Genomic DNA, 27971 nt, shown 5'->3' with positions numbered 1-27971 from the left:
TAAATCAATACAAAAATATTTTGCAATTCTACAAAATTCATATAAATTCATAAATAAATTCAATCAAATTTATAAGAATTCATCTAAATCAGTTAATAAAATCCATCAAAGTTGACTCTGTAAACTTTCTAAATGCAAGTAACTCCATCGGATTTTTAAAATCCAAAAAAATCCAATAAAATCCTAAATGAATACACACCTCTTAGATTCAAAATTAGATTATTATTATTATTATTATTATTATTATTATTATTATTGTTGTTGTTGTTGTTGTTGTTGTTGTTGTTGTTGTTATTATTATTATTATTATTATTTTCAAATAAATACTCCCTCCGTCCATTTACAAGGTTTACATTAACTTTTGGCGCGGTGTTTAAAAAATAATAGTATTTTAATTATAGGGAATAGTTAAAAGTAGTGTAATGACATTTTTGCCCTTACTTTTTTGTGTAAAAGTAATGATATGATGTAAAGTAAGGGTATTTGTAGAAAAAAGTAGGATATTTAATGAAATGTTAACTTTGTAATTGGTCGTCCCAAAATAGAAATATCTAAACATTGTAAGTGGACGGAGGGAGTATTATTTTATACTACTCACACATAAAATATCTATTCTTTCTATTTTATTAGTCTCACATAATTTATTTTTTTTAAAAAAATATTATATATTTTAAACTTTATACTCCATATTTTTTATAATTTTAATTTTACTTTATAATTATTTATATTATATAATAATAATTTTTTTTAATATATTTTTAATTATATATCTTCTAAAGATCTTCTACACTTTGTGTGTCACAAGAAAAAAAAGTACTCACTTCATTCCTTAATAAATATATATTTTTTTGTCCAATGTTTTTAGTTTCGGTAAAATTATATAATTTTAAATATACTTAATAAATATAAATTAATTCAATTAAATTCTAAATCTCTTACATATGAGACAAATTCAAAACCTTTTTGTTTCTATTTCTCTTCAATAAATAAATGTTTTTATCTATATTTAAAAACTTTGGTTTATGTTAATTATAGATATATAAATAGTATTATTTATTTATATTGTATAAAATTTTATTCTCTACAAAATAATATACATATTGTATATTTGAATATCTTTAAATCTTTTTTTAATCATATATATTACTCCCCCCTCGTCCAAATTTATACCCACTTTCATTTTTTAATTGTTATTTTTAGCAAAAAAAGTACCATTTTCTTAACTTTTTCTTTATCCAAAAAAGTAAAATTTATATTTTTACCTATTTTTCTTAATACACATGTTAATCAAATGAGCATACAATTGAACGACAGATACTCTAATTTTTTTATTTTAAAAATAACAACACCACCACTTATATACAAAAATAATAAAATAATATTATAATCAATTTATGCCAATGCAAGCTCGTATAAAAATATATTCCCTCCGTCCCACATAATTTGTCTCTATTTTTTATTTTCATCTGTCCCACATAATTTGTCCTTTTTTTTTTTGGAAATATGATTGTTCACTTTAATCATATTTTAAATTTTAAAATTTTTTTAATCTTAATTAAACTATTTATTTATCTTAATTTAAATCTATAATTATTTTTATTAAATAATAATTATTTATACTAGTACACTTCTTAATTACTTAGTAATTCTCGAATATACAGTAACACGCCCAAAATATATGGGAGGGAGGGAGTATGTAAATAAATATTAGATCTGATCTTTTTAAATAAACTATAATATGATAACATAAAATATTATACCTTTAAGGGTGTGTTTGTTTGGGGGATCGGATTAAATTTCTACTATTCATCCTATTTTTTTTCCCAAAAACACCAAATCAAATATCTATTTTTCATTTTTTATATTATACTAAAAATCAATTTTATATTTAAAACATCACATCAACACCTATTTATATCACATCATACAACTATTCAAATTCAAAATTTTTACTATTCAAATATCGATTCACAAACACACCCTAATTATACCTTAATCAAAGTATAAAATATTTTTAAAATAGATCTAAATACAGATCACACATACAAAAGAAACCTTAATCAGAGTATAAAATATTTCTAAATACAGATCACATGTATATATATATATATATAAATATATGCACACAATAATAGACACGAAACCTTAAATGACATGAGTCGGCAAGATTCGTGGGCAGGCCATAATGTGGCGAGATTCGTGCAGCCGGAGGCGGCGGGCCGACCAGATCTGTCGCCGTCGGCGATATTCGTGGCGGTTAGAAATTTCTATTAGGTGCTACATCCACTTGTGGGGAAAATTGTACTTTTTCTCTTAGATAAATTATGTCTTAAAACTATGATTTTATTTGAGTTGGTTTAAGGAATATTAATATTATATTGATAGTTAGTAAAAAGTATCAGCAAAAGATTTTTTTGTCTTTTTAAGTGTATTAGTGTAAAAAGTAGTGACATTTGTGTAATAATAATAAAAATATAGGCATAATTTTATGGTGATATGAGTATTTATGGAAACAAGATTATTATTTTAAGACGAACAAAAATAATAAAAAAAGACTATTATATTGGGACGGAGGAAGTATTTTAATATAGATACAGTAAAATAGAGAAAATAAAATAAATAAATAAATAAAAATATATTAGTAAAAATAATTATATTATAATAAAAATAATTGTATATGAAAATTAAGATAGTTAAATTATTTAATTAAAATTAAAAAATTATAAATTATGAAATTTAAAATGTGATTAAAGTATATATAATTATTTTTTAAAAAATGAAAGAAAAAATAATGTGAGACAACGAAAATAGAAAAAGTGAATATTTTATGTAGAATCAAGGGGGTATTATGTTACTTCATCCACCCCAATTCAAAGTACTTTTTTTATCATTTTTGTTTGTTCCATTTCAAGGTATCACTTTTCAATTCTAGAAAAAAAATCGTACATTAATACCAAAATATCCTTAACTTTTACTTAAATTACAAATATATTATTACACATATAATTACTTTATACAAAAAGTTAAAAGACAAAAATGTCAAAATCTCTTAGACATTTCCACTTACCAATAAAATATTCTTATTTTTTAATCTACTACAAAACCCCCAAATGAATCGTTTCAAAACAAACGGAGGGAGTATAATTTTTATGTTTATTCATTTCATATCTTATTACTTTCTTTTTTATGGAAAAGAACCATATATAATGATATTTTATTTTTTAAAAAACTTTTTAATTAAAGTAATAAGTTACTTTAATCTTAATTTATAATTATTTGTATTATACTATAATTAATTTTACTTTATTTTTTTAATTATTTACTAATTATATTTCTTTCAAATAATATTTACATTAATTATGACATTATATCGAGAGAGTAATATATATTTTGTACTTATGGTCAATTTTCATCATTCATTTTAATTTTCATTATGGTAAAATATATTTCATATGCGTTCTTTTTCTGCAATTTTTGTTTTCTGGTCGCACATTAAATTCACGACGGATACAATCGTACACGCGCGTCGCATAGTACCTGAATCACGTGACACATGTCCTTCTATGCGAGTGAAATTGTACTACGGATGACAAAAATTGCAAAAAATGACACATATGAAATATATATTGCCAAATTAAAAATTAAAAGATAAAAGTAATAATTAGTCTTTTTTTACCCTAAAAGACCCTAGCGATAAAAACGTGCAAATTTGTTTTTAAATTCAAAATTTGAAAAAAATTGCACTGTTCATTTGAAATAACCAAACAAACCAATCAACATTATTGTTTTATACACTCAACATCATTTAGGACCACAAAAACCGTAAACGCTAAAAAAAGTACATCTATTTTTAAACTCATAAAAAAATTAAACTCATATGGTTAATCTGAAACAACCAAATGATCCAACAAACGATATTGTTTTGTCCATTCGAAGTCATTTAGAGCCCCAAAACCTTACATACTAAAAAAGTATACACTCATTTTTAAACTCGAAATTATACAAAACTCACACGATTAATTCAAAACGATCAAATGAATCAACCAACGATGTTGTTTTCTCCATATGAATTCATTTAGGGCCTTAAAAACAGTAAAGTCTAATAAAACGTAGAATCAATTTAGACTTGAAATTGGAGGAAATTCGCATATTTCATCCAACACGATTAAATGAACCAACTAGTGATATTGTTCTATCCGTTTGAGGTCGTTAAGGCCCTAAAAATCATAAACGCAAATAATAATAATAATAATAATAATAATAATATGAACTCATTTTTAGAATTTGAATTGAACAAAACTTACACAGTTTATTTGAAATAACCAAGCAAAAATTAAACTCATTTTTAGACTCATAATTAGACAAAATTTACATTGTTCATCCGAAACGATCATACGAACTACAACAATATTTTATTGTCAATTCGAGGTCATTTTGGACCATAAAAATTCTAAATGTTAAAAAAAATATAAATAAAATTTTAGACAATGAATTGAACAAAATTCGCACTATTCATCCGAAATGAGTATACAAATTAACTAGCAAAATTTTTTGTTAGTACGAAGGTGTTTAGAGGCCAAAAAAAAAAGCCAAATTTTCAAAAAAAAATAAATGTAAAGTAATTTTTAGATTCAAAAATTGACAATTACTACTCTTATTTTTAAATTATCACTCTTATAAAATATATCTCACATATGTCACTTGTTTTACAACTTTGTCATCTGACCACGCGTCATGTTCGCAATAGATACAATAGCACGCGCTCGTCGCATAGTACCTGTATCACGTGCCATGTGTCATTCTGTTGTCCATGCGGGTGAGATTGTACTATAGATGACGAAAATCGTGAAAAGTGATATTTATAGAATATAAATTTTTCACGATGGCAATTAAAGGATAAGATCAAAAATTAACCATAATGAAATATATATTGAAAATTTTCCCCTACTTTTATATTTCTAAGGGTGTTTTTTAGGGAGTTTGGGAATATTAAGTTTGGGTTTGTGTTAGATTTGAATTTTAAGATGAATTTGAATTTTCTGTATTCTCTTATATTTATAGGTTTTGAGTTTTGAAGTTTTGATATGTATTGAATTGATAAGTAATAAAAAAAAAAAAAAAAAAAAAAAAAAAAAAAAAATTATCAATTTTAGTTTCATTATAAACAATTTCAATCAATTTTAGTCTCGCCGTTCAAAAAATAACAGAAATGGCTTACGTGGATATTACAAGCTTGATGTGGCAGCTGGCGTGTAAACTACACGGTCATGTACAATTATACACAGCCGTATATAATTTAGTTACAATTATACACGACCATGTTGTCACACAATCATATTCAATTCTACACGACCGTGTACCTTTCTGTTTTGGTCTGTAAAATTTATTTTTATTATTTTTTTAATAAAATATATTTTGAATTTAGAATAGTTGATATAGTTAAAATAGAAAAAAATCAATAGTAATCCTAATATAATTAAAATGTATTAATTTTAATTCAAATATAAAAATTATCGGGTATGTTGTTTTGGAAGATTATGCTTAAAATTTTACTATTCATCAATTTTTTTTCTAAAATAAAAGAATAATTGTGTAATTGAATAGTTTTTAGAGAAAATTTTTTGGTAAATAGTAGAATTTTAGAAAAAATCTTCTAAATGAACATAGTCGATAAATTTTTATATTTGGGGTGTGTTTGTTTGGGGGTTTGGATTTTGAGTTGGGATTTGAATAGTAAAAATTTTGAATTTGAATAGTTGTATAATGTGATATAAATAGTTGTTGATGTGATGTTTTGAATGTAAAATTGATTTTTAATATAATATAAAAAATAAAAAAGAGGTGTTTGATTTAATGTTTTTGGGGGAAAAATTGAATAGTGTAAATCCAATCTAATCCCCCAAACATATTATGATTACTATTAAATTTTTTTATTTTAACTTTATCAACTATTTTAAATTCAAAATATTTTTTTAAAAAAATATCAAGAAATAAAATTTTAGATGAAAACAAAAAGGTGCACGACTGTGTAGAATTAAAATGGCCGTGTATAATTGTACATGGTCGTGTAGTTTCCACGTCCAACCCTATAACCTCCATGTCAACAATTTTCATTAGTTTTTGAACGATGGAACCAAAATTTATAGAAATTGTTTATAATGAACTAAAATTAATGAGTTTTTTTTATATTATGACTAAAATTAATAAATTTTGATTATCTTGGGATCAAATATAATTTTTGTCCCTATTTTTAATTATATAATTTCATTATATATTTTTAATTTTGTTTCGATATATTTTTTATATATTCATCTCAACTGAAAGTATTATTTTCGTTTATCTCACTTACAAGTATTATTTTTTTATTATAGTAAAAATATTTGCATATTAATATCAAAATATTCTTTAATTATGAAATAAATTACGAATATATGATTATAAATATAATTAATTTAGACTTAAAATATAAATGATAAAGAGTAAAATTTTCTTATACATTTTTAATAACTAATAAAATATGATTATTTTTTATTTATTACAAAATTTCAAATAATTCTTTTAAATTGGGTTAGAGTATAATTTTTAATAAATTACTATATTTCACATGCATGACTACAACACCTTAATTAGGCTTTGTGTTTTTTTTATATATATATAATATACTCCATTCGTTTCAAAATTATAGTTTTAATTGAGTTGAGCATGATATTTAAGAAATATTGATATTATATTGGTAGTTGGTAAAAAATATGAATAAAAGACTTTTTTGCTCTTTGAGTGTATTAGTGTAAAAAGTAGTGACAATTGTGTAATAACAATGAAAATTAAAGATAGTTTTACGATGATATACTTATTTATGGAAATAAGACTATTATTTTGAGACGGATAAAAATAATAAATAAAATTATATATTGGAATGGAGGGAGGACCATATTATATGATGTATTTACTTATGTCATCCGAAACTTCTGAGGTCCTACCACATTCATAAAATAATACTTTCTTCGTCCCACATAATTTGTCCCTATTTTTTATTTTCGTCCGTCCCACATAATTTGTACCTATTTTCTATTTTCGTCTGTCCCACGTAACTTGTCATTTCTATTTTTGGAAATATAATTATGCACTTTAATCGCATTTTAAATTTTAAATTTTATAATTTTCTTAATTTTAATTAAACTATTTACTTATCTTAATCTTAATCTATCATTATTTTTACTAAATAATAGTAACTATTTTTATTAATATACTTCTTAATTATTTAATAATTATACTTTATATAAATTCTCGTGTTTACAGTAATACATTCATATTACATTAGATTGAGGGAGTAATAATAATAATAATAATAATAATAATAATAATAATAAAACATGATATACACACCTACCTTCAGACATGAGATCTCCTGAATCTCTGCAGAGATTCCTGAGAGATGTTTGTTTCCATGTTATGTCTTTTATTTTATTTTACTATTTTAATTAAGATGTACTCCCTTGTTTCAAATAATTTGTCAACTTAATTGGGGCGTTGAATTTTAATTAGTAAATAATTAAAAAATATATTTATAAAAATAATTATAATATATTAAAAATAATTATACATTAAAATTAAGATAATTAGATAGTTTAGTTAAAATAAAAATATATATAAATTATAAAATTTAAAATGTGATTAAAATGTATAATTATATTTTCAAAAAAAAAAATACAAATAATCTGCGAAAGAGCGAAAGAAAAAAAATTGACAAATTATGTAGAAGTGATGAAACATATATTAGATATATATGTATTAAAATTATTTTAGATATCTCAAATTTAATAGCTAAGCCCGCAAGGAAGATCTAATGAGGCGTGACACGAAAGATTTGGAAGCGTCGAGGTTTTAAACTCAGGATTTTATGGTAACAAGTTAATTCTCATACCACAGGATCATTACTTTCGACACTTTCTCCGTTTGTAATTTATGTGTTTGTGTATTGGTATATTTACTGTTTGTAATTTATGTGTCTATGTATTGGTATATTTATAATTGATATAAAAATAAATATTTTTGTATCAGTATATGATTATTTTTATTATAATAAAAAAATATTCCCTCCGTCCACTTGTAAAGTTTACATTTGGTTTTTTGTGTTGATATTTGAATATCAAAATGTAGTACAAATCAAGAAAAAATGACAAAAATATTTATATTAGTCTCTTATAATACTAATAGAATGGCGTTTATAAAAAATAGAAAAATAAATACAAAACATAAAGATATTTTTAATATTAAGTAAAAATAAATATAAACTTATTAAGTGGACGGAATAAGTAATATTTTTTAGTGGTACATATAAAAATAATAAAAGTATTACTTTAAGATGAGACAAAAAGAGTACTATATTTTAATTTTATAAGATTCTTTATAATTTATAAATTTTACATTTTCCAAATTGATATCAATATTTAATATAATTTTATAATTTAATTTTATAATACATAAAAATAATTTAAATTTGTTATATAAATAAAAATTTGAAAAAATAAATAAATAAATTACTCCTTCCATTCCTCATATAATGTTAAAAGTTACTGTGAAAAATAGAATTAAGAAGAATGTAAATAATAAATAGTTAAGAATGTATTAATAAAAATAATTATAAATTAATATTATAATAACTAATTAGTATAACTAAAATTAAAAAATTATAAATTAAAAAATTTAAAATGTGATTAAGTGTATAATTTTTTTTAAAAAATAACATATATTTGAGAGGAACGAAAATAAAAAATATGACATAATATGCAAGACATAAAAAATAATAAAAAAAAAATATATATATATAATAGTAATAAATTTTTAACACAATATAAATAATGTAAAATTATACTAAACAATAAAATATAATTGCTTTATATAAAAATTTTAATACAACTTAAATAATAAAAACTCTAATATCAAATAAACTCAAACCGTATTATATGACAAAATTTTATCAAAAATACCATTATTCTGTTCATCCAATTTTCAATTAAAATAATATTATTTTTTTCATAAAATATTTTATTACAATACTATTAAAAAAATAAAAATAAAAATATATTTTAAATCAATTTCAAATTAGAATTCAAATAAGTATGTGTAATTTTGGTGAATAATTAAATTGTTTATTTTAATATTAAATATTTTATTTTTATTTTTAATTACTTGTTCTTTAAAAACACTTTTGTCTATTCAATGTTTTAGTTTGATTTTTTTTTTTTTTTTTATGTTGAGTGATGGAAAATTATGTGGTTAATATAAAAAAAATAATATTTTGTATTAAATACTCCCTCCGTCCCACATAATTTATTCCTATTTTTTATTTTCGTCTGTCTCACATAACTTGTCATTTTTATTTTTAGAAATATAATTATGCACTTTAATCGCATTTTAAATTTTAAATTTTATAATTTTTTTTAATTTTCATTAAACTATTTACTTATTTTAATCTTAATTTTACTAAATAATAATTATTTTTACTAATACACTTCTTAATTACTTACTAATTATACTTTACCTAAATTAAATTTCTGTGTCTACAATAATACATCCATATTACATGGGACGGAGGAAGTATTAATTTTTTTTTTATGAAAGAATAAATATATATTATATACATTAGAAATCGTATCTAAAAAAATTATTGGAAGAACAAAGATTAAAGTTTAATAATCTTTCATACTATTTTTCACCTACCTTGATAAAAAAATACATATATATTTATGTTTATATTAAAATTAATAAAAATAAAAACCTATCAATATTTATATCTTTAGGTATAAAATAAAATTGTATATATATATATATATATATACAAATATAAAAACATAAAAAAATTAGGGTCTATTCATTAGTTGTCCTCTGGCAGCCAGTTGGCACTATATTTCCAAACATTTTTTTCTAAATTATTACTGTATCATATTGGATCTACTTAAAATATATTTAAATTTTTTATTTCTATTTCTCCTTTCTATAAACAAACTCTCTATTTGTTTATAAAATTAATTTATTTTAATTACAAATAAATATTTATATTTTTTTATTTATTTGTATTATATAAACTTTTATTGTTTACAAAATAATATCCATATTGTATATATTTTATTAAAATATAAATTTTTAAATATTTTAAATTAATTTTAATCATATATTATAATTTTTATTTTAAAACTCCAACAATACTATTCACATAAAAAAATAATAATAATAATGGTTTTATTAACCACAATATCTTAAATAGAGTAGCTATCACTAATGAAACAAATCAATTCAATAGAGTTGAAAAAAGAGTACTTTTTCTATTAAAAAAAAAAAAAAATTATTAATATAATATTATTTTATTAATAAATGGAGTATATAATGATGTTTTGACAAATTTTCATTCTTTATACTTTATACATATTATAATTAATACTCCATGTTTTATGCTATATTTATAATTTATCTAAAAATTAAAATGTTTTGGATACTAATGTGATAAAATTTGTACTATAATAAAATATATTAATTTGGGTGGAATCTACAAAAATGTTAATATATATATATATATATATTTTCTGGATATTTAAGTATATACATTTCTCAATTTAGAAAATTTTTGTTCAAATTCGATTGGGTTCAGATCTGGGCTCAGTGTTTATACAACTTTAGAAGCTTAATGATGTAATCCCAACTCATTAACAATCATTTTTATTTTATTTTATTTTATTTTTTTAAAAAATTGCATCAAATAATTTTAATTTTTTTTTTTTTTGTCAGTTTCAATTATTTCGAATCTCTTGTCTAAACAATTAAAAACTTTTGTGATTATAAGTACAAGATTGTCATGCTCGAAGTTCTAAAAGAAGCACATCTACATCGTTTTGTGCAAAATTATTCTCATCCTCACTCTTCTCAAAAATAAATAAAAAATAAAAAAAACTATGAATCTCATCGTACTCCTACTAATAACATTGTCAACAATCTTCATATCCATTCTTTTCCGGTTCAAAAAATCAAGAAAACCCGGTCCGCCGCCGGGGCCGCCGCCGCTTCCGGTGATCGGAAACCTCCACCAATTAACCAAAGCCACACACCTTCATCTTTACCTATGGGGCCTATCGAAAAAATATGGCCCCCTCGTCCACATGAAGCTCGGCTCGAGGCCAATGGTCGTCGTGTCTTCGGCCAAATTGGCCGAACAAGCGCTGAAAACCGAGGAGTCATCCATTTGTAGCCGGCCTAAGCACGTCGGCCAACAAAAACTATCCTACAGTGGGATGGATATGGCCTTTTCACCCTACAACGATCATTGGCGAGAGCTGCGGAAGATCACAACCGTCCATCTCCTCAGCGCGAAAAAGATCGAATCCTTCCGACCCTTTAGGGAGGACGAAATGTCGCGAATGGTCGCTAGGGTTTCTGCGGCTGCATCTTCAGGGCAAGCTGTGAACTTGAATGCGACTTCCACGACTCTTTTCAGCACACTTATTTGTAGAATTGCTTTCGGGAAGAGGTACGAGGAGGGAGGATTCGATATTCGGAGATTCGAGCATCTTCTTCATGAGGGTCAGGCTGTGATGACTGCTTTTTTTGTGTCGGATTATTTTCCGATGTTGGGATGGGTCGATTATTTGTCGGGTTCGATTTCTCGGCTCGAGAGGATTTGGAAGGAGTTGGATGAGTTCTATCAAGAACTCATCGACGAGCATTTGGACAGCAATTGGAAGAAGATGAAACATGAGGTGGATGACATTCTCGGAATTTTGATCGACCTTAAGCAGAGAAAGACTTCTTCGATCGACATTTCTTGGGAATCCATCAAAGGGTTTCTTATGGTATGCTTCGGTTTTTGTTTTATATAATATGCATACTTATTATTTTTATATTACATATACAATTTTTTATACCTCACATAAAAAAAATTTAAGCGCAAATAAATTGCTGATCAGATCAAATCTGCTCGGGTCAGCATATCATATAAAAGTAATCAGTATATATTTTTGCATAATATATCATCATATGTTGTGTTATAAGATATTATATTATGATAGGATATAATATATGCTAATTACATTTATGTGATACGCTGACCTGATTTGATTGAAGCAAAATAAAATAAAAATCCTTCGTACTATTTTACAAAACTAACACACTCTTGCTTATTGAAATGTTTTATTAATCAAATTTTATTGTTTATAGAACATTTTTTTTGCCGGATCGGATACAAGTGCCGCGACCATTGTTTGGGCGATGTTGGCCCTTATGAAATCACCAAAGGTAATGAAGAAACTCCAAGAAGAGATTCGAGAGTCGTTCAAAGGCCAAAAAGAACTAATAACCGAAGACGATTTGCCCAAACTACCTTACCTAAAAGCCGTCGTTAGCGAGAGTTTAAGAATGTACCCTCCCGATCCAATGCTTGTGCCAAGACAAACTACAAATAAATGCATCATAGACGGCTACAAAATCGAACCCGACACAGTTGTTTATATCAATGCATGGGCCATTGCAAGAGATCCCGAGTATTGGAAGAATCCTGATGAGTTCTTGCCGGAGAGATTCTTGAACAATGGTGCTGATGTTAGAGGACGAGATTATGGAGTGATTCCATTTGGATCCGGTAGGAGAATTTGCCCCGGGATGTCTATGGGGCTTGTCAATGTTGAGCTTATGATTGCGAATCTTGTCTACTCGTTCGATTGGGAGTTTCCTCCGGGAGTTCAAGCAGAAAAGGTCGACGAAGACATATTGCCCGGGTTCACAATGACTAAGAAAGATCCACTTGTACTTGTGCCGAAGAAGATTTCTATTTAAAACATCGCATCTGCATCTCTGTATTTTTGTCTTTTTTTTTTTTGTTTTTTTATGCAAAAAAAAAAAAAGAATTACTGATTAATCGGTTAATAATTCAATCAATGGTTAAAAATTTAAGTTGTGTAAATTAAATTTGTATTTCAAAATTTATTATTGATTAATTGACTAAATGATATGGCTATTAATTAATTAGGCTTAGTTAAAAATTGTGTCATTGGACCAATATTTGGGCTAAGTGTGTTGAACTTTGTTCATTGATTAAAAACAAGTTATTTAATGAAATTTGAAAGGGGAATTATTCCATAGTAGCATTTGGAGTACTGAAAATATTACAATGGTGTGTTTGTTTGGAAGATTTCCAAATATTTTCACTGTTCATCAATTTTTTTATTCAAAAAAATCAAATCAAATACCTATTTTTTATTTGTTATATTATACTAAAAAAATAATTTTACATTCAAAACATCACATTAACACTTATTTTTATCACATTATACCACTATTCTAATTTAAAATTTTTACTATTCAAATCTCAATTCAAAATCCAAACCCTCGAACAAACATACCTTCGTATTCATGACAGCACATAGCAAAAGGACACTTAATACCTAATTCATATTAATATAATATAAATATAACTTACGACACGGTTTAGACAATACATAATACATTGAACTTAGCACATACTCCCTCTGTCCCACATAATTTGTCCATATTTTCTATTTTCGTCCGTCCCACATAACTTGTCATTTCTATTTTTGGAAATACAATTATGCACTTTAATCGCATTTTAAATTTTAAATTTTAAATTTTTCTTAATTTTAATTAAACTATTTACTTATCTTAATCTTAATCTATAATTATTTTTACTAATACACTTCTTAATTACTTACTAATTATACTTTCCTAAATTGTCGTGTCTACGATAATACACCTATATTACATGGGACGGAGGGAGTATTATATATTAGTACAATACAAAGAGATCATATAAAATTTATATTAACATAATTTCGATTATATATACAAACTACCAACATATAACAATAGTCTAAACAACACATATATTAACTCTCAACACAATATATAATGCTATCTTCCTTTCATTAGTAATAAGGTATTTAAGGAAATGATATTTTATTAGTTAATAATAGTAAGTTATGATATTATATTTTTATTTTTTATATAATTAATAATATTTTATAGTTTTAAAATAAATTTAATATATATAATTTAAAACATTAAAAAATATATATTTAAATATTTTCAAAAATTATATCCCAATAGAAAATATATACAATATCACTACAAGAAAATATTATTTTTGTAACAAGGTTTTTTCGTTCCTAAATCTACTATTTCCGTTACAAATGACATTAGAAACGGAATCAGAGATAAAATTACATTAGCTACGTGAACTTAAAAAACGGAATTCCGTTACAAATATATTATTTTTTTTTTAGTATATGGATATCATTTTTTTAAAAAAGCTTATATAATACAAGTAAATAAAAAATAATATTATTTATTTATAGTTAACATAAAATATTAAAAAAAATGTTGAGTTTTAAACGTAGATAAAAATATTTATTTTTTTGAAAAAAAAATAGAAATAAAGAGGTTTTGAATTGTCATACATGATATAAGATGTTATATATATAGTTAATTAAATTAGATTTATATTTGTTAAATATGTTTTAATTTAATAAATTTTATCCAAAATAAAAAAAAAATATCAATTATTACGATATAGAAAAAAAGAAAGTCAATTATTTTTTCTATTTTTTTTTTTTTACTATAAGAAGAAATATAGTAAAAAAAAAATACACAACAGATTAAAATTTATTTAAAAAATAAATGAATTTATTTTTCGACAACAGAGGATATCTTTGTCCCTTACTATTGCAATAATTATTGAATTAATCATTAATCCCAATGGATTAGAGACTCTAATAAACATACCTATATAATTTTGTCTTCTAATTTTTTTTCCAATTGTCTAATTAAAAATTTTATTCATTTTTTTATACTTCTTTCGTCTCATATCTATATATCTATTTGGTTTTTTCACGAAGTTTTAGAAATATTAGTATTATATTGTGATAAAATAGAAATAAAGATAAAAGGACAAAATTAACCCTATTAGTATTGTATGATATAAAGATAATGGCATTTGTGTAATATATTGTAAATTAGAAGGGTATTTGTAATGTTAGGTAGATAGTACAATTACTTAAAAAAAAAATGAATACTTTGTTATGGGACCGACCAAAATAGAAAAATGAATAAATTGTTAAGGGACGAAAGAAATAGTATAAAAATTGTATTTTTTAAAAATAGAAAATGATGTTGTCACACAAAACCATTGATTAATCTTAGCAATGCCATCGTTTTCGACCCGATCACATGTTCACATTCTATAGAAATATGAGTAACGTAACGTAACTAAATTTTCTAAAATCAAATAAATGTTATTCGATTTGATAAAATAGATACTCTTGAATCGTGATTTAATGATACACGAAAAATTATGTTGAATAAAGGTGACTCTAATACTCAACGAAAGAAAATTTATAATTTCTTTTTACAAATATTACACCTGAAACGGTTATAGTAAAAAGTTGTGACATTATAATTGAAAACTTTTTAAAAGTGAATAAATTTTTAAATGATTACTCTTGAAATTTAAAAATTTTGTTAGCATTAGTATTAAAATATTTTTATTTTTTAATTTTTGTGCTCAACTAGACTCACATAATTTTATCGGACAAAATACTTTACGTTATTATTAAAATAATATTATTTTTTAATCTTTGTGTTCAATTAGATTAATTATCGGACAGAAAATTTAACTTATATTACGTACCAATAATTCAAAAACTTCAATATACATGATGAAATTATATAATATGTGTCTATTTGTTTTTATAAAAAATAATACTCGCTCCGTCCAGTTAAAAAATATATATATTTCTATTTTGGGACGTCCAATTACAAAGTAACCATTTTATTAAATACCCCATTTTTTTCACAAATACCCCTACTTTCCATCACATCATTACTTTTATACAAAAAAAAAAAAAAAAGACAAAAATATCATTTTACTACTTTTACCTACCCACTAGCTTGGACGGAGGGAGTATTATTTAAATAGAAGTAGTTGATAAAAATAGCTTACCAGAAAAAATGCATCTATTTAGCAAATAAATAAATACTACATTAAGAACTTACGTATAATATCGTTTAAGAACTTACGTAATCATTATATTAAATACTGTTTAATTAATATTGCTTGCACCTGTTGATTTCTCATAAAAAAAAATTTTTTTCCACATTAGTGTTTTTTTTACAATTATTTTGAAAATATTTATTATTTAACTTTGTAACTTTCTATGAATATAATTTATTTATTTTTACTAAATGTCACATACCTTAAAAATTATTGTAATTTTTTTTTATTTGGTATTTTTTTAAATAATAATAATAAATTATACTCTCTCCGTCCAGCTAGAAAGTATACATATTTCTATTTTGGGACGTCCAATTACAAAGTAAACATTTCGTTAAATACTTTTCTTTTTTTCACAAATACCATTACTTTACATCACATCATTACTTTTACACCAAAAAACAAAGGCAAAAATGTCATTACACTACTTTTAACTACCCACTATAATTAAAATATTATTATTTCTTAAACACCGCGCAAAAAGTAATTGTATACTTTATAAGTGGACGGAGGGAGTACAGTACTTTGTAAAAAAAAATGATAATGTATCGTTTTACAAGAAATACTTGTATAAACAAGTTTGGTACAGGAGGTTAGATTTAAGTCATTATTTTAATATTATTTTGAAATGATATTTTATAAGAAAAATAATATTATATTTTTATTGAAAATTGTATCCATAAATAATGTTGATTTTAGTTTGAAATCACAATCAAAACGTACCCTTTTGATTTTGGTATTTTAATCTTTCATTATTTTTTAAATAAATAGTTACTAAGTGTGATATTTATGCAAGTCCAGTGCATGTATATATCCACTTGAAAGTTTAACTTTTAAAAAATTTCTGCTATTAATATATTTTCCAAAAATTATTAAATAAACTCATATATTTTTTTTATTCAAATAAATTAATATTTCATTTTAATTCAATATGGTAATCAATATTTATTTTAATCACATCAAATAAATCTAAAATTAAAAAATCAAACCTCCGAACAAAAACAAGAAATAATTTTAGAATTGGCTTCATTACAGTTTGGCAGGAGCCTTATCATCTTCTCCAATCATTTTAAACTCGATCCACACGTACACACATAAAATTCAGCACCGTACTGATAAACAACACACGGTATTACTATAGACAGCACACTATATTGCTAGAGACAATACACGGTATGCATTCATATAATACAAATACAACACATGAACTAACAACACACAATAGTTTCAACACACCACATACTCTTATACAACATATTTATAATTTAAACTAACAACACATGTTTTTATTATACACGTGTATAATAAGACTATATGTTGTTTGTATATATTATCGGATACTGATTTTTTAAAAATCAGCACAGTACTGATTTTTCCAATTCAGCATCGTAACTGTTACATATATATATATATATATTCACACTAATACATATTTAAACAAATCAAATCAAATTTAAAAATTCTCCCAAAAGATGATCCTTCTGGTAGCAGCAACTCTTTCCATAATAACCCTAACCATCATCGTCATCACTGTAACCCTAACCAGAACCAAACCTTCATCACCACCAAAAACCCTAATTCCACCAGGCCCTCCAGGGCTGCCATTGCTGGGCAACCTCCACCAGTTCATGGCAGCAGCAAACAAACCTCACATTCACCTATGGCATCTCTCCCAAAAATACGGTCCAATTATGCAAATGAAGCAAGGCCAGACGCCATTGCTCGTAATCTCATCCCCAAAGCTCGCCAAAGAAGCCCTCAAAACACAAGAACTCTCCTTCTCCAGCCGCCCCCGCCTCCTTGGCCAGTCGAAGCTCTCCTATGGCTGCCTCGACATCGCCTTCGCACCTTACGGAAATCACTGGAGGGAGATGAGGAAGATCTCGATCGTCCATCTCCTCAGCTTAAAAAAGACCAAATCTTTTCGATCAGTCCGAGAGGATGAGGTGTTCTTGATGGTTAATAGGTTGTCGGAATTGGCATCTTTGGGGGAAGCTGTGAACCTTAGTGAAATGGCTATGAGCCTTTTCAGTAATTTGATATGTAGAGTTACTTTCGGGGAGGGTTGCGAGTCGAGAAGATTCGATGATCTTTTGCACGAGGCTCAGGCAATGATGGCTGCTTTCTTTGTGTCGGATCACTTTCCATGGTTTGGATGGATCGATAGATTGTCCGGTTTGATGGATAGGCTTGAGAGGACTTTCGAGAAGTTGGATGGGTTCTATCAAGAGATCATCGACAAGCATCTTGATCCCGACCGGGTGAAAAAGATCGGCGAGGAGATCGATGTTCTTGATGTGTTGATTCGGCTTAAGGAAAACGAATCTTGCTCGGTTGATCTAAGTTGGGATTGTATAAAGGCTTTGATAATGGTAAGCTTTAGCCCTTTAGACATATTTTGCTATTTAAGGTGTACACATACAATAATAACATTTCTTGATTTCGTAATTGTGAATCTTATAATACTAATAAAATATTCCATCATTTTGTCCCGTAAAAGATAGTCGAGTGGATTTACAGGACGATGAAATTGGTGTGATAAATACACTTGTTTTGTAAAATAAATTTGCAAACGGGTTTGTCTAGTGTATCTTATCTTGTTAATTTATTTTTTGTTGCATACTATCTGTTTGAACGGGATTTACCTAGTATGCATTAAAAGATTAATAAAATATTTTTACTCCCTCTCCATTCACTACTTTTAAAATTTTTATAATAGATTAAAAAATACTAATATTTTATAGATGAATGAAAGTATATATGATAATTTTGTAATTTATATAAAAAAGTTAAAAATAATATTTTTTATATTAGCATATATTTACTTTCACTGTAATCAGAAATGATGAGTAAACCGACCAAAATGATTTTAAAAAATCAATTAACACAAAGGGAGTATATTTTTTCAATGTACAATTTTTATTAGATCATGCCCTTACAATTCAAAGATATTTTAAATTTACATATTTATGCTTTCTTTACTTTGGAAATATACATATTTATTTTAATCATGTAAGTGGTGATCTTTGTTTAGAGATGTTTTTCTATCTCACTTATCGTTGCTCTAATGATCTTGGACCAAACTAAGATGTTACACTCATATCATATGCTTATAGAAAATGACATATAGAGGGACTATTATCATGAGGTTCACCAATAAATCCAAAATTATTGAAGTAACAACAACCAATGAAATATATAAATATTTCCAAATCGAAAATCTAGTTAAAAGACAACATCGATGAATTAAGCTGTGTTACGTATAGGACTAAAATTAGATTTAAGCACTTTACAATAGATAGAAAATTGAGTGATTAAATTTGAGGAGAGGGTAGCTATACATCTTAGAATTGCTGATTATATTATTTACTAAGTGATTAATTAACTAATCAAAATTAAATAAAAATTAATTAATCACTTACTAAATTTTCATCTCATTACAATGTCTATAAGAACTTCTTTGTCGCGGGGACGGATACAAATTCAGCCTCCACCGTATGGACAATGACGGCGCTATTGAAAGCACCGAGGGTAATGAAGAAACTTCAAAGAGAAATCCGGGATTCGCTAGGTCAAAAATCTCTAGTAGACGAAGATGATATCGAAAAGCTTCCATATCTAAAGGCGGTTGTAAGTGAATCGTTGAGGTTATATCCACCCGCCCCATTGCTCGTCCCAAGAGAGACTATCGCCAAATGCACATTGGATGGATATGAAATCGAACCAAAAACAATTGTATATGTCAATGCGTGGGCCATTGCAAGAGATCCCGAGTATTGGGAAAGTCCCCATGAGTTTAAGCCGGAGAGGTTCTTGAACAACAATGTAAGTGTTCGAGGGCAAGATTTCGGGGTCATTCCATTTGGATCGGGTCGAAGAATTTGCCCCGGCATGTCTATGGGGCTCGCCAATGTGGAGCTCACCGTCGCGAATCTTGTATACGCTTTTGATTGGGATCTTCCTCCCGGAGTTAAACCGGAAAGTGTCGATGAAGATAGTTTGCCTGGACTCGCTATGCATAAAAAAAATCCTCTTCTCGTTGTTCCTAAAAAACCGAGTATAAGCGTGGGGCGTGATTAGGGTGCCGATTAGCCCTAATCAGCATATGAAATATAAATAGACAGTACATTACGTTGAATTAATATAGCATAGTTTGTACTTTGTAGTGTGTATTGTTTATTCTATTTTATATATATGTATTAATATATCAGGTACCTTAATTAATGTTAATTCATATGTTATATTTATATTATATTGACCTATATTTTGTATTGCCTTTTTGTTATCTAAGCCACTATTAATTTTTACTGTGTGTTTTTAATAGGGGTGAAAATACATCAGGCAAAATTTTAGTTAAATATGCCTATTTAAAAAAATTATGGCCTAAGGCTGACCTGTTAATTCAAAAAAAAATAAAAAAATGTGAAGTCTATCTGGTCAACAAGTTTATTTAAAAATATATATAATAATTATTTTTTAATATTAGTGAAAAATATATAAATACAATTATTTTTTTATGTATAAATATATAATTATAGTTACAAGAAATCAAAATTTTATTTAGTTATTATCACTAAAATTATATTTTTAGAAAACAATTATAAATACTTTAAAATATAATAATTTTTATATTAAATTAAAATTATATATAAATAGGCTTAAACCTATTCTAATAAATTAAATAGGTTTTTAAAATAAATTTAAATTAATTTCTTTTAATAAATAGGCAAATCAAGCGTAGTCCTAAGAGACTCGCCTATTTTCACCCTTAGTTAACTCCTAATAGTAGATCTTAATTGTTGATATATTTTTATTTTTAATAAAATTTCTCAATTTTAAATATATTTAATAAACATAAATTAAGTTGATTAAATTTTTAATATTTTATGCGTATGTTCAAAACTTTTTTATTTTCATTTTTTCCTCAATAAAAAATTTAGTATTTTTGGATTTATTTGTCCAATATTTTTTTGACATAATTCTCAATGTATAATACTTCTTTCATTTCGGAACAAGATAGTTTTTTTTTTCATGTAGATTTTTTAATATTAGTATTACATTACACTACAAATCAATAGAAAAAGATCAAAATATATTTATTAGTATTGTGTAATATAAAATTAATAATATTTGTATAATATATTGTATATTACAAATGTATTTATAATATTAAGGAGATGATACAATTATCAAATAAATAAATAATAACTTTACTTTGAGACGGAAAAAAAATAAAACATGACAATTTTTTTTGTTGAACGAAGTAAGTATATATGTTTTATATTTTTACAAAAAATCAACATTAAATATAAAAATAGTTTTTTATAAAAGAACAATTCATTTATATCTTATATTTAAAAAAAAAAAATACTCAAACCAAAACACTAAACAACTACCTATACTTAAAAAAATATATATAATTAATTTATATTAATATAATAATATTAAAAGTAAACAATTATTTTTGGCGACTTTGTTTCTGGATAGTTAAAAATAGTGAAATACTCCCTCCTCCCAGATACACACGGTATTTTAGTAGGGATATAATTAGTAGATAATTAAGAATGTATTAGTAAAAATAATTATTTTATAATATAAATAATTATAAATTAAGATTAAAATTAAGATAACTAATTAGTTTAATTAAAATTTAAAAAAAATAAAATTTAAAAATTTAAAATAAGATTAAAGTACGTAATCATTTAAAAAAAAAAAAATAACCTGGTACGTGGGTGGACATGATATAGGAGTAATATTTTTGTCCTTATTTGTGGTGTAATCATCGCAAAATTATAGAATATTTTGCTATGTTTTTTTTTGAAAAACCTAGGATTTTTTTGTTTTTCCGTGCAAAGAAACACACGAGAATTCTTATCTCAAAAATTAATTGAGGAGAGAAAAAGATATTTTTGAGATCAGAATTCTTATCTCAAAAATTAATTCTCACACCACACGAATCCAATTTGAGCAATCGTTTTCCCATTTCCAACCCGTCGGCAGCAGCACAGCACACTAGAAGATTCTCGAGAACCAATTGCGAGGAGGAGCAGCTATGGCGGGGGAGACAGTGAGCCGAGAGAACAAGCAGGTGCTGCTCAAGGACTACATCACGGGTTTCCCAAAGGAGTCCGATATGGTGCTCAAGAAATCCACCATCGACCTGAAAATCCCCGACGGAACTAACGGCGTCGTTTTGGTGAAGAATCTGTACCTCTCCTGTGATCCCTACATGCGCAATCGCATGAGCCATACCGTTGGAAGTTACATCAACTCCTTCACCCCTGGCTCTGTAAGTTTATTTCACTGTAGGAATTTTTATAAGTACTACTAGTATTTTTTATTTTTTTTTGGTTAAGTTCATGTCCATTGATTGATTTGGGGGTTAAATTATGAGTATTTGTGTTTGGTAATTGGGTGAATGATCAAAGAACTAATTTCGAAGTTGTGCTGCTGAATTTGTGTTAATTGGATATGATCTGCAAAATGACCTTCCAAATACGCATATGAGAATGTGCTTAAAGCTTGCTAGTGAAGATTGAAGAACACAGAAATCTTTGTCGAATTGCATATACATAGTTTAGGTTTAATCTGTGTTCTAAGTGAATTCTTGGGGTAATGATCATCTCGACGTGAGAAAAAGAGAGTAGGCAAGATTGAGGGTATAGGTCGCTAGTTGAGCAACCTTAGGGAGAGGGTGTGAGAACTCTAGAGGTATCATCTAGTGCAACTCTATTGTAAGCTCGATTTGTCCTTAATGAAAAATGATATTGTCTGGGTTAGTACCCTCAGACGTAGGTCTTCGATGGCCAAACTGGGTTAACAATTTGATTATCATTTATATTTCGATTACAGTGTGCGTGATTGGTTTGAACCTTCCACGAATAACATAACTATGCTTGCGATGCTCGAATTCCTTCTACGAAAATCTGATGCAGTTTTGTGTTATTAAATATTTAAAGCGTTTTGGACCAACACTTATGATACAAATCTGATATTTGACGAATTAAAACTTGTAGTGATCATGCTCCATTAATCTTGATGAGATCTTTTTTATGTTTTCTATGATTCTCTGTTTCCTTTCTGTTCACAGCCGATGGCGGGGTATGGAGTGTCGAGAGTAATTGAGTCTTCATATCCCGACTTGAAGAAAGATGATTTAGTTTGGGGATTCACCGGGTGGGAGGAATACAGCCTTATTACTAATCCTGCCACATTGTTCAAAATTCAAAACACAGATGTGCCTCTCACTTACTATACTGGGCTGCTCGGTAAGATTCTTGCTTTGTAATACACTCTCTCGTTTATCTGTCTCTGAAAAGCGCAATATCGATGTTGAATACAGCTTCTCGACTTTGATTTGTGCACTTAACTTCGTGGCTTATGAATGTAGTAGTTCCACTTGGTTGAAGATAGTAACGATTAAGACATTGATGTTCAATTTAAGTTATTGATTTTACAGAAAAATGGAAATTGCGGCGACACTTGTTCTTGATCTTATTATAAAACTGCTTGAATGTTTGTGTATCTTCATTTTAGGAATGCCTGGCATGACGGCTTATGTTGGCTTTTATGAGATTTGCACTCCGAAAGAGGGTGAGTCAGTCTTCATCTCTGCAGCGTCTGGAGCTGTTGGTCAGCTTGTCGGACAGTTCGCAAAGTTGATGGGGTGTTACGTTGTTGGAAGCGCCGGCAGCAAAGACAAGGTTAGCAATCCCTTTCGAATACAATGGCTATTAGATTTAGCTTTATAAATATGGATGACTGCCCTTCGGAAAAAGAACTAGTACCTATACGAAGTTCGACTCAATTTGATACTAATCTTGTGGTGATCTATTTCCAATAGTTACATATAAGATTAATGCACACAATGAAACATGATTCCCAATCTTATTTAGAAATGAATGAAAGAATTATCCTTAATCCTCGGCAGAGGCTTGTTGATATGCCTTAAATCTAGTTTGGCACTTTGTTGAGTTTTCAGGGGATCTCGCTGACGGTCAGTGAGTCCGGGGGTCAAGGGAGGCAAAGTCCCCCTTGCCTGGGTCCGGGGCACGGAGTGCCTAGAGCTGTAAAACAAATGAACTGTTCGCGAGTTCGGCTCGGTTCGACTCGTTTGAACTCGCTAAGAGCTCGTTCGTTAAGCTAAACGAGCCGAACATGAACATAAATTTTAGCTCGTTATGTTCACGAACGAGTTCGAGCTTGTTCGTGAATGTTCGATATTATTTATTAAAAAAATTAAATTAATAATTTTATATTTAATAAGTATATATATCTTTATAAATATTATATTTCATTCTATTTTTTATTCAAATTTATTAATAAAAATTATAATTATTATTAACTAAATTTAAATTTTTTAAAAAAATTAAATAAATAGAATAAAATTTCTCTTAACGAGCCGAGTCGAGCCGAACACGAACAAAAAATTGTTAGACGAGCCGAACTCGAAAAAAAATTTCAGCTCGTATACCTTAATGAACGAACTCGAACCGAGCTCGAGTCCTTAACGAGCCGAGCTCAAACATGACAAGCTCGGCTCTGTTCGGCTCAATTATAGCTCTAAGTGCCCCAACCAACCGTATGCAATATTGGGCTTTGAAATTGTATTGGGTTGAGCCCGTCCGATGTATTCTCTTAGCTTATTTAAATAGATTTAGAAATATAAAATTTAGAATATGTAACCCAGCCGTCCTCAATAATAAATCTTTTTTTATTTCTGTCCGTGGACGTAGCAACACGTGATAGAACCATGTAAAATTTTGTCTTTCTTTGTGTTTATATTTGTTAATCGATCACTAAATATAATCCGTGACAACAAGCTTTTCTAATGGAACATTTATCGGCTATTGGATGATGTGCTGCTTTTCCCTTGAAAGTTTCATTTTATATTCAAAATATCATTTTCTTTGCAATCTAGTTATGATCGAAAACGTACTTTCAGAATTCTTCTTGTTGCGAACGAGGTAATAAGCCGAGGATAGGTTTAGAATCAGGACGCTATCTTGGTTCTTCTCACAATTTCTTTGTTCGTGTTGTCGAAAGGTCGAACTCTTGAAGAACAAGTTAGGATTTGACGATGCATTCAATTACAAAGAAGAGGAGGACTTAGCAGCAACTTTAAAGAGGTTAATGCATTCCCAACTCCGAAACATTCTACATTTCTTCGATAACACGTTGCAACGCAAACTTAAAAATTCCGTTCGTGTAGGTATTTCCCGAAGGGCATCGACATATACTTCGAGAATGTGGGAGGGAAGATGCTGGATGCCGTGCTTCTCAACGCGGCGCTACACTGTCGTGTTGCTGTGTGCGGGATGATCTCCCAGTACAACCTCGATCGCCCCGAACCCGTGCGCAACCTCTTTACTCTCGTAAGCAAACGAGTTCGTATGGAGGGATTCATGGTCGGCGACTATTACCACCAGTACCCGAAGTTCCTCGACCTCGTTCTTCCTCTTATCAAGAATGGAAAAATCACTTACATCGAAGACGTAGCTGAAGGCATCGAAAGCGCACCTGCTGCTCTTGTCGGACTGTTCTTGGGTCGCAATGTTGGAAAACAGGTCGTCGCTGTCGCACCCGAGTAGGCGAGGCTTCGAGCCGTCAAATTACCTGAATTGAGTGTTGTACTATAGAGAAGGATCTGTGTATGTTGGTTTGAAAGACATCACTCTGTCGAATCATGCGAAAAAACTTGAAAAAGGGTAATAAGTCGCTTGTTGGAAAGACTCTTTAGTGTTTGAAACAAGGAAAAATTATTAGATCCCTACGGCAAAACATGGTAGAGCATGCGCGAATTCAAGAAGCAACATTGAATACCTTAATAGTTCCTCTTCTTTAGACGAGCAGTTTTGTAGCCGCACTTGGTGGGCTTTCCCCATGGTGTTTGGGAGACGCGGCCATGGCTTCCGCTGCTCTTGCTCTTGCCTTCACCGCCGCCGTGCGGATGATCCACGGGATTCATTGCAACACCTCTCACCGTTGGCCTCCGTCCCAACCACCGGCTTTGCCCAGCCTTTCTCAGCTTCTTTTTTGCGTGTTCTGGATTTGACACCATCCCGACTGTCGCCTTGCACCTTTTGTCAATCAATTTCTTTTCGCCCGATGGTAACTTTATCTCGACAAGCCTACAAGGATAGTTCATCAAATCACACGCCTAAATATATTACACAAAAAATCAAATTTTTTATTAAAATATGGCATCAAACACCTATCAAATATTGTTTTGATTCAAATTTTAAGGATTTTCGACAAATTACAGTGCTAGCGCATTCTCCAAAGTTGTTGAAAGCTCAAGCAGTTAGTTAAACTGACTAAAGAGTGTAGGTTCGATCTCTGCATAGCTCATTTATTAAGGACAAGACCATGGGAAAAAATTATTCACCTCACATCATTTATGTTTTATAAGATAAACTTTGAATTTTGACAAAAACCTCTACATAAGCATTTCAAAGAAACCGATTACACTACTGAACCAGAGAAAACAACATTAGTGAGCTGATGTTTTTCAAAATCAGTCAATCCATAATACCGGTCGATATACCCTGTTATCAAACGGAAGCAAGAAGGTAACTATATTTTCTAAATTCAAATATTTACCTGGCCGCTCTATGGGGCTCCGTGAGTATTTTTGCAGAGGTCCCGGCAGCTCTAACAAGTTTCCCACCCTGCCCTGGTCGGAGCTCAATGTTGTGGATCTGTGTCCCAATTCGCATCATCGACAGAGGCATAGAACTCCCTATTTGAGAGCTTGTGTCCATTGTTACCATTTGGCTCATCATCTCCTTCCATGAGAACTCTGCTTCAGGCTCTATCTTCTCAACAGTGCCTGCAATGTTAAAGCATTAAACCAAATTACATTGTAAAGAAATTATATCAACAATGATTTTGGGAGCAGAATAATTTTGAAATTTATGACAAATGCAATTATCAATCTAAAAAGCAGGACTGAGGAAGCAATGCAGCTGCAAGCTTCATCCATTCCAATGTTAAATCGAAGAATCTTATCGTACCACAACAGCTAATATCCAATAATCAACTTCAATGGCAATTACATTAAATCGGCTGATTCCCATATCCATGAAAGAGTCACAAAAGCTCATCCTACTAGTAGTATATTAGCAATTTGCAGACTGCCACAAGGAATAGAAATTGGAAGGTGAAGAATTGGAATTCGGAATCTGATCCAATAAAACCACGGAAGATCTCAGAGAATCAACTGTAGGATGAAACACGAAAGTAAAATTCAGAAGGAGATTCGGGCAAAAACAGAAGCCACATCCAGCTAGATGAAGAACAGACTATATATTTCCTATTATATGCTCATTTCTAATTCCAATGAATCATATGATCAACGAAGAACATTTCCACAATCAATAGGATGGATCTTTCTACAACTTTCGCCCTAATTCACGCTTCAGCAATTCGCTTCTTCCCTTCGCTTTCTCCTTTCCATCTTCATCACAGAAGCTAAACAAAATCCCCATTTAATCTAAATACTCCCAAACCCTAAATTCCTCATTCTATAAATTTAGCAGGAACATTACAACTCGAAATCGAAAGTAAATCGTTATGTAAATCTAACCAAAGAAATCAATTACCGGATGAAAACGGATGTCTAAGCGGAGTTCGAAGAAATGAACGGAGGATGCCTGACGAAGCTGCCCCAGCTCGGCGGAGCGCCATTTTGGAACTTAGAGTTTTTCAAATCCTTTTCGGCTCCGGTATTTAGATGTTCTGACACATTTACAGCTGTAGGAGACTAAGCAAACGGCGGCTGGCTGAAAGACGAAGTGAGGTAGACGAATTGCTGAACGAAGAAGACAGGGGAAAATGTTAGGGTTTGGATATGATTGGATGATGATGAAGTTTTGTAAGAATGGGGGCAGACTCGCCCAACCGGGTCGAACCGAAACCG

The 27971-nt window shown here is 28.2% G+C and overlaps 4 protein-coding genes across 4 annotated transcripts; 3 read left to right on the top strand and 1 right to left on the bottom strand.

Moving 5' to 3' along the window:
• The first annotated feature begins 10882 nt into the window (after positions 1-10882).
• Positions 10883-12838, top strand: LOC127253005 (6,7,8-trihydroxycoumarin synthase-like). Its single transcript, XM_051277402.1, has 2 exons — positions 10883-11843; positions 12208-12838. The coding sequence occupies exons 1-2, from the start codon at positions 10950-10952 to the stop codon at positions 12820-12822; spliced, it is 1509 nt and encodes a 502-aa protein (XP_051133359.1). The 5' UTR covers positions 10883-10949; the 3' UTR covers positions 12823-12838.
• A 4685-nt stretch (positions 12839-17523) lies between these two features.
• Positions 17524-20131, top strand: LOC127252953 (6,7,8-trihydroxycoumarin synthase-like). Its single transcript, XM_051277338.1, has 2 exons — positions 17524-18423; positions 19505-20131. Exons 1-2 carry the CDS (start codon positions 17524-17526, stop codon positions 20129-20131), a joined length of 1527 nt encoding a protein of 508 aa, XP_051133295.1.
• A 1823-nt stretch (positions 20132-21954) lies between these two features.
• LOC127252860 (2-alkenal reductase (NADP(+)-dependent)-like) lies at positions 21955-25780 on the top strand. Its single transcript, XM_051277210.1, has 5 exons — positions 21955-22340; positions 23142-23319; positions 23588-23754; positions 25097-25179; positions 25263-25780. Exons 1-5 carry the CDS (start codon positions 22104-22106, stop codon positions 25639-25641), a joined length of 1044 nt encoding a protein of 347 aa, XP_051133167.1. The 5' UTR covers positions 21955-22103; the 3' UTR covers positions 25642-25780.
• Positions 25749-27907, bottom strand: LOC127252861 (60S ribosomal protein L2, mitochondrial). The gene is made up of 3 exons (XM_051277211.1): positions 27655-27907; positions 26654-26882; positions 25749-26181 (listed from the first exon to the last, which is right to left on the bottom strand). The coding sequence occupies exons 1-3, from the start codon at positions 27737-27739 to the stop codon at positions 25875-25877; spliced, it is 621 nt and encodes a 206-aa protein (XP_051133168.1). The 5' UTR covers positions 27740-27907; the 3' UTR covers positions 25749-25874.
• Positions 27908-27971: the final 64 nt, after the last annotated feature.

The sequence above is a fragment of the Andrographis paniculata genome, unplaced genomic scaffold, assembly GCF_009805555.1.
Source record: "Andrographis paniculata isolate CXL003 unplaced genomic scaffold, ASM980555v1 Contig49END, whole genome shotgun sequence".
Taxonomy (NCBI): Eukaryota; Viridiplantae; Streptophyta; class Magnoliopsida; order Lamiales; family Acanthaceae; genus Andrographis; species Andrographis paniculata.
Note: the sequence above shows the minus strand (reverse complement) of the source record. Positions and strands in the feature narration are given on the sequence as shown.

Coding starts and splice junctions, on each gene's coding strand:
- LOC127252861 (XM_051277211.1), bottom strand. CDS start 27,739: ATGGCGCTCCGCCGAGCTGGGGCAGCTTCGTCAGGCATCCTCCGTTCA. Junction 26,883..27,654: donor TAGACATCCGTTTTCATCCG/GTAATTGATTTC, acceptor TTAACATTGCAG/GCACTGTTGAGAAGATAGAG. Junction 26,182..26,653: donor GAGCCCCATAGAGCGGCCAG/GTAAATATTTGA, acceptor CTATCCTTGTAG/GCTTGTCGAGATAAAGTTAC.
- LOC127252953 (XM_051277338.1), top strand. CDS start 17,524: ATGATCCTTCTGGTAGCAGCAACTCTTTCCATAATAACCCTAACCATC. Junction 18,424..19,504: donor GTATAAAGGCTTTGATAATG/GTAAGCTTTAGC, acceptor AATGTCTATAAG/AACTTCTTTGTCGCGGGGAC.
- LOC127252860 (XM_051277210.1), top strand. CDS start 22,104: ATGGCGGGGGAGACAGTGAGCCGAGAGAACAAGCAGGTGCTGCTCAAG. Junction 23,320..23,587: donor TTACTATACTGGGCTGCTCG/GTAAGATTCTTG, acceptor TCTTCATTTTAG/GAATGCCTGGCATGACGGCT. Junction 23,755..25,096: donor GCGCCGGCAGCAAAGACAAG/GTTAGCAATCCC, acceptor TGTTGTCGAAAG/GTCGAACTCTTGAAGAACAA.
- LOC127253005 (XM_051277402.1), top strand. CDS start 10,950: ATGAATCTCATCGTACTCCTACTAATAACATTGTCAACAATCTTCATA. Junction 11,844..12,207: donor CCATCAAAGGGTTTCTTATG/GTATGCTTCGGT, acceptor TATTGTTTATAG/AACATTTTTTTTGCCGGATC.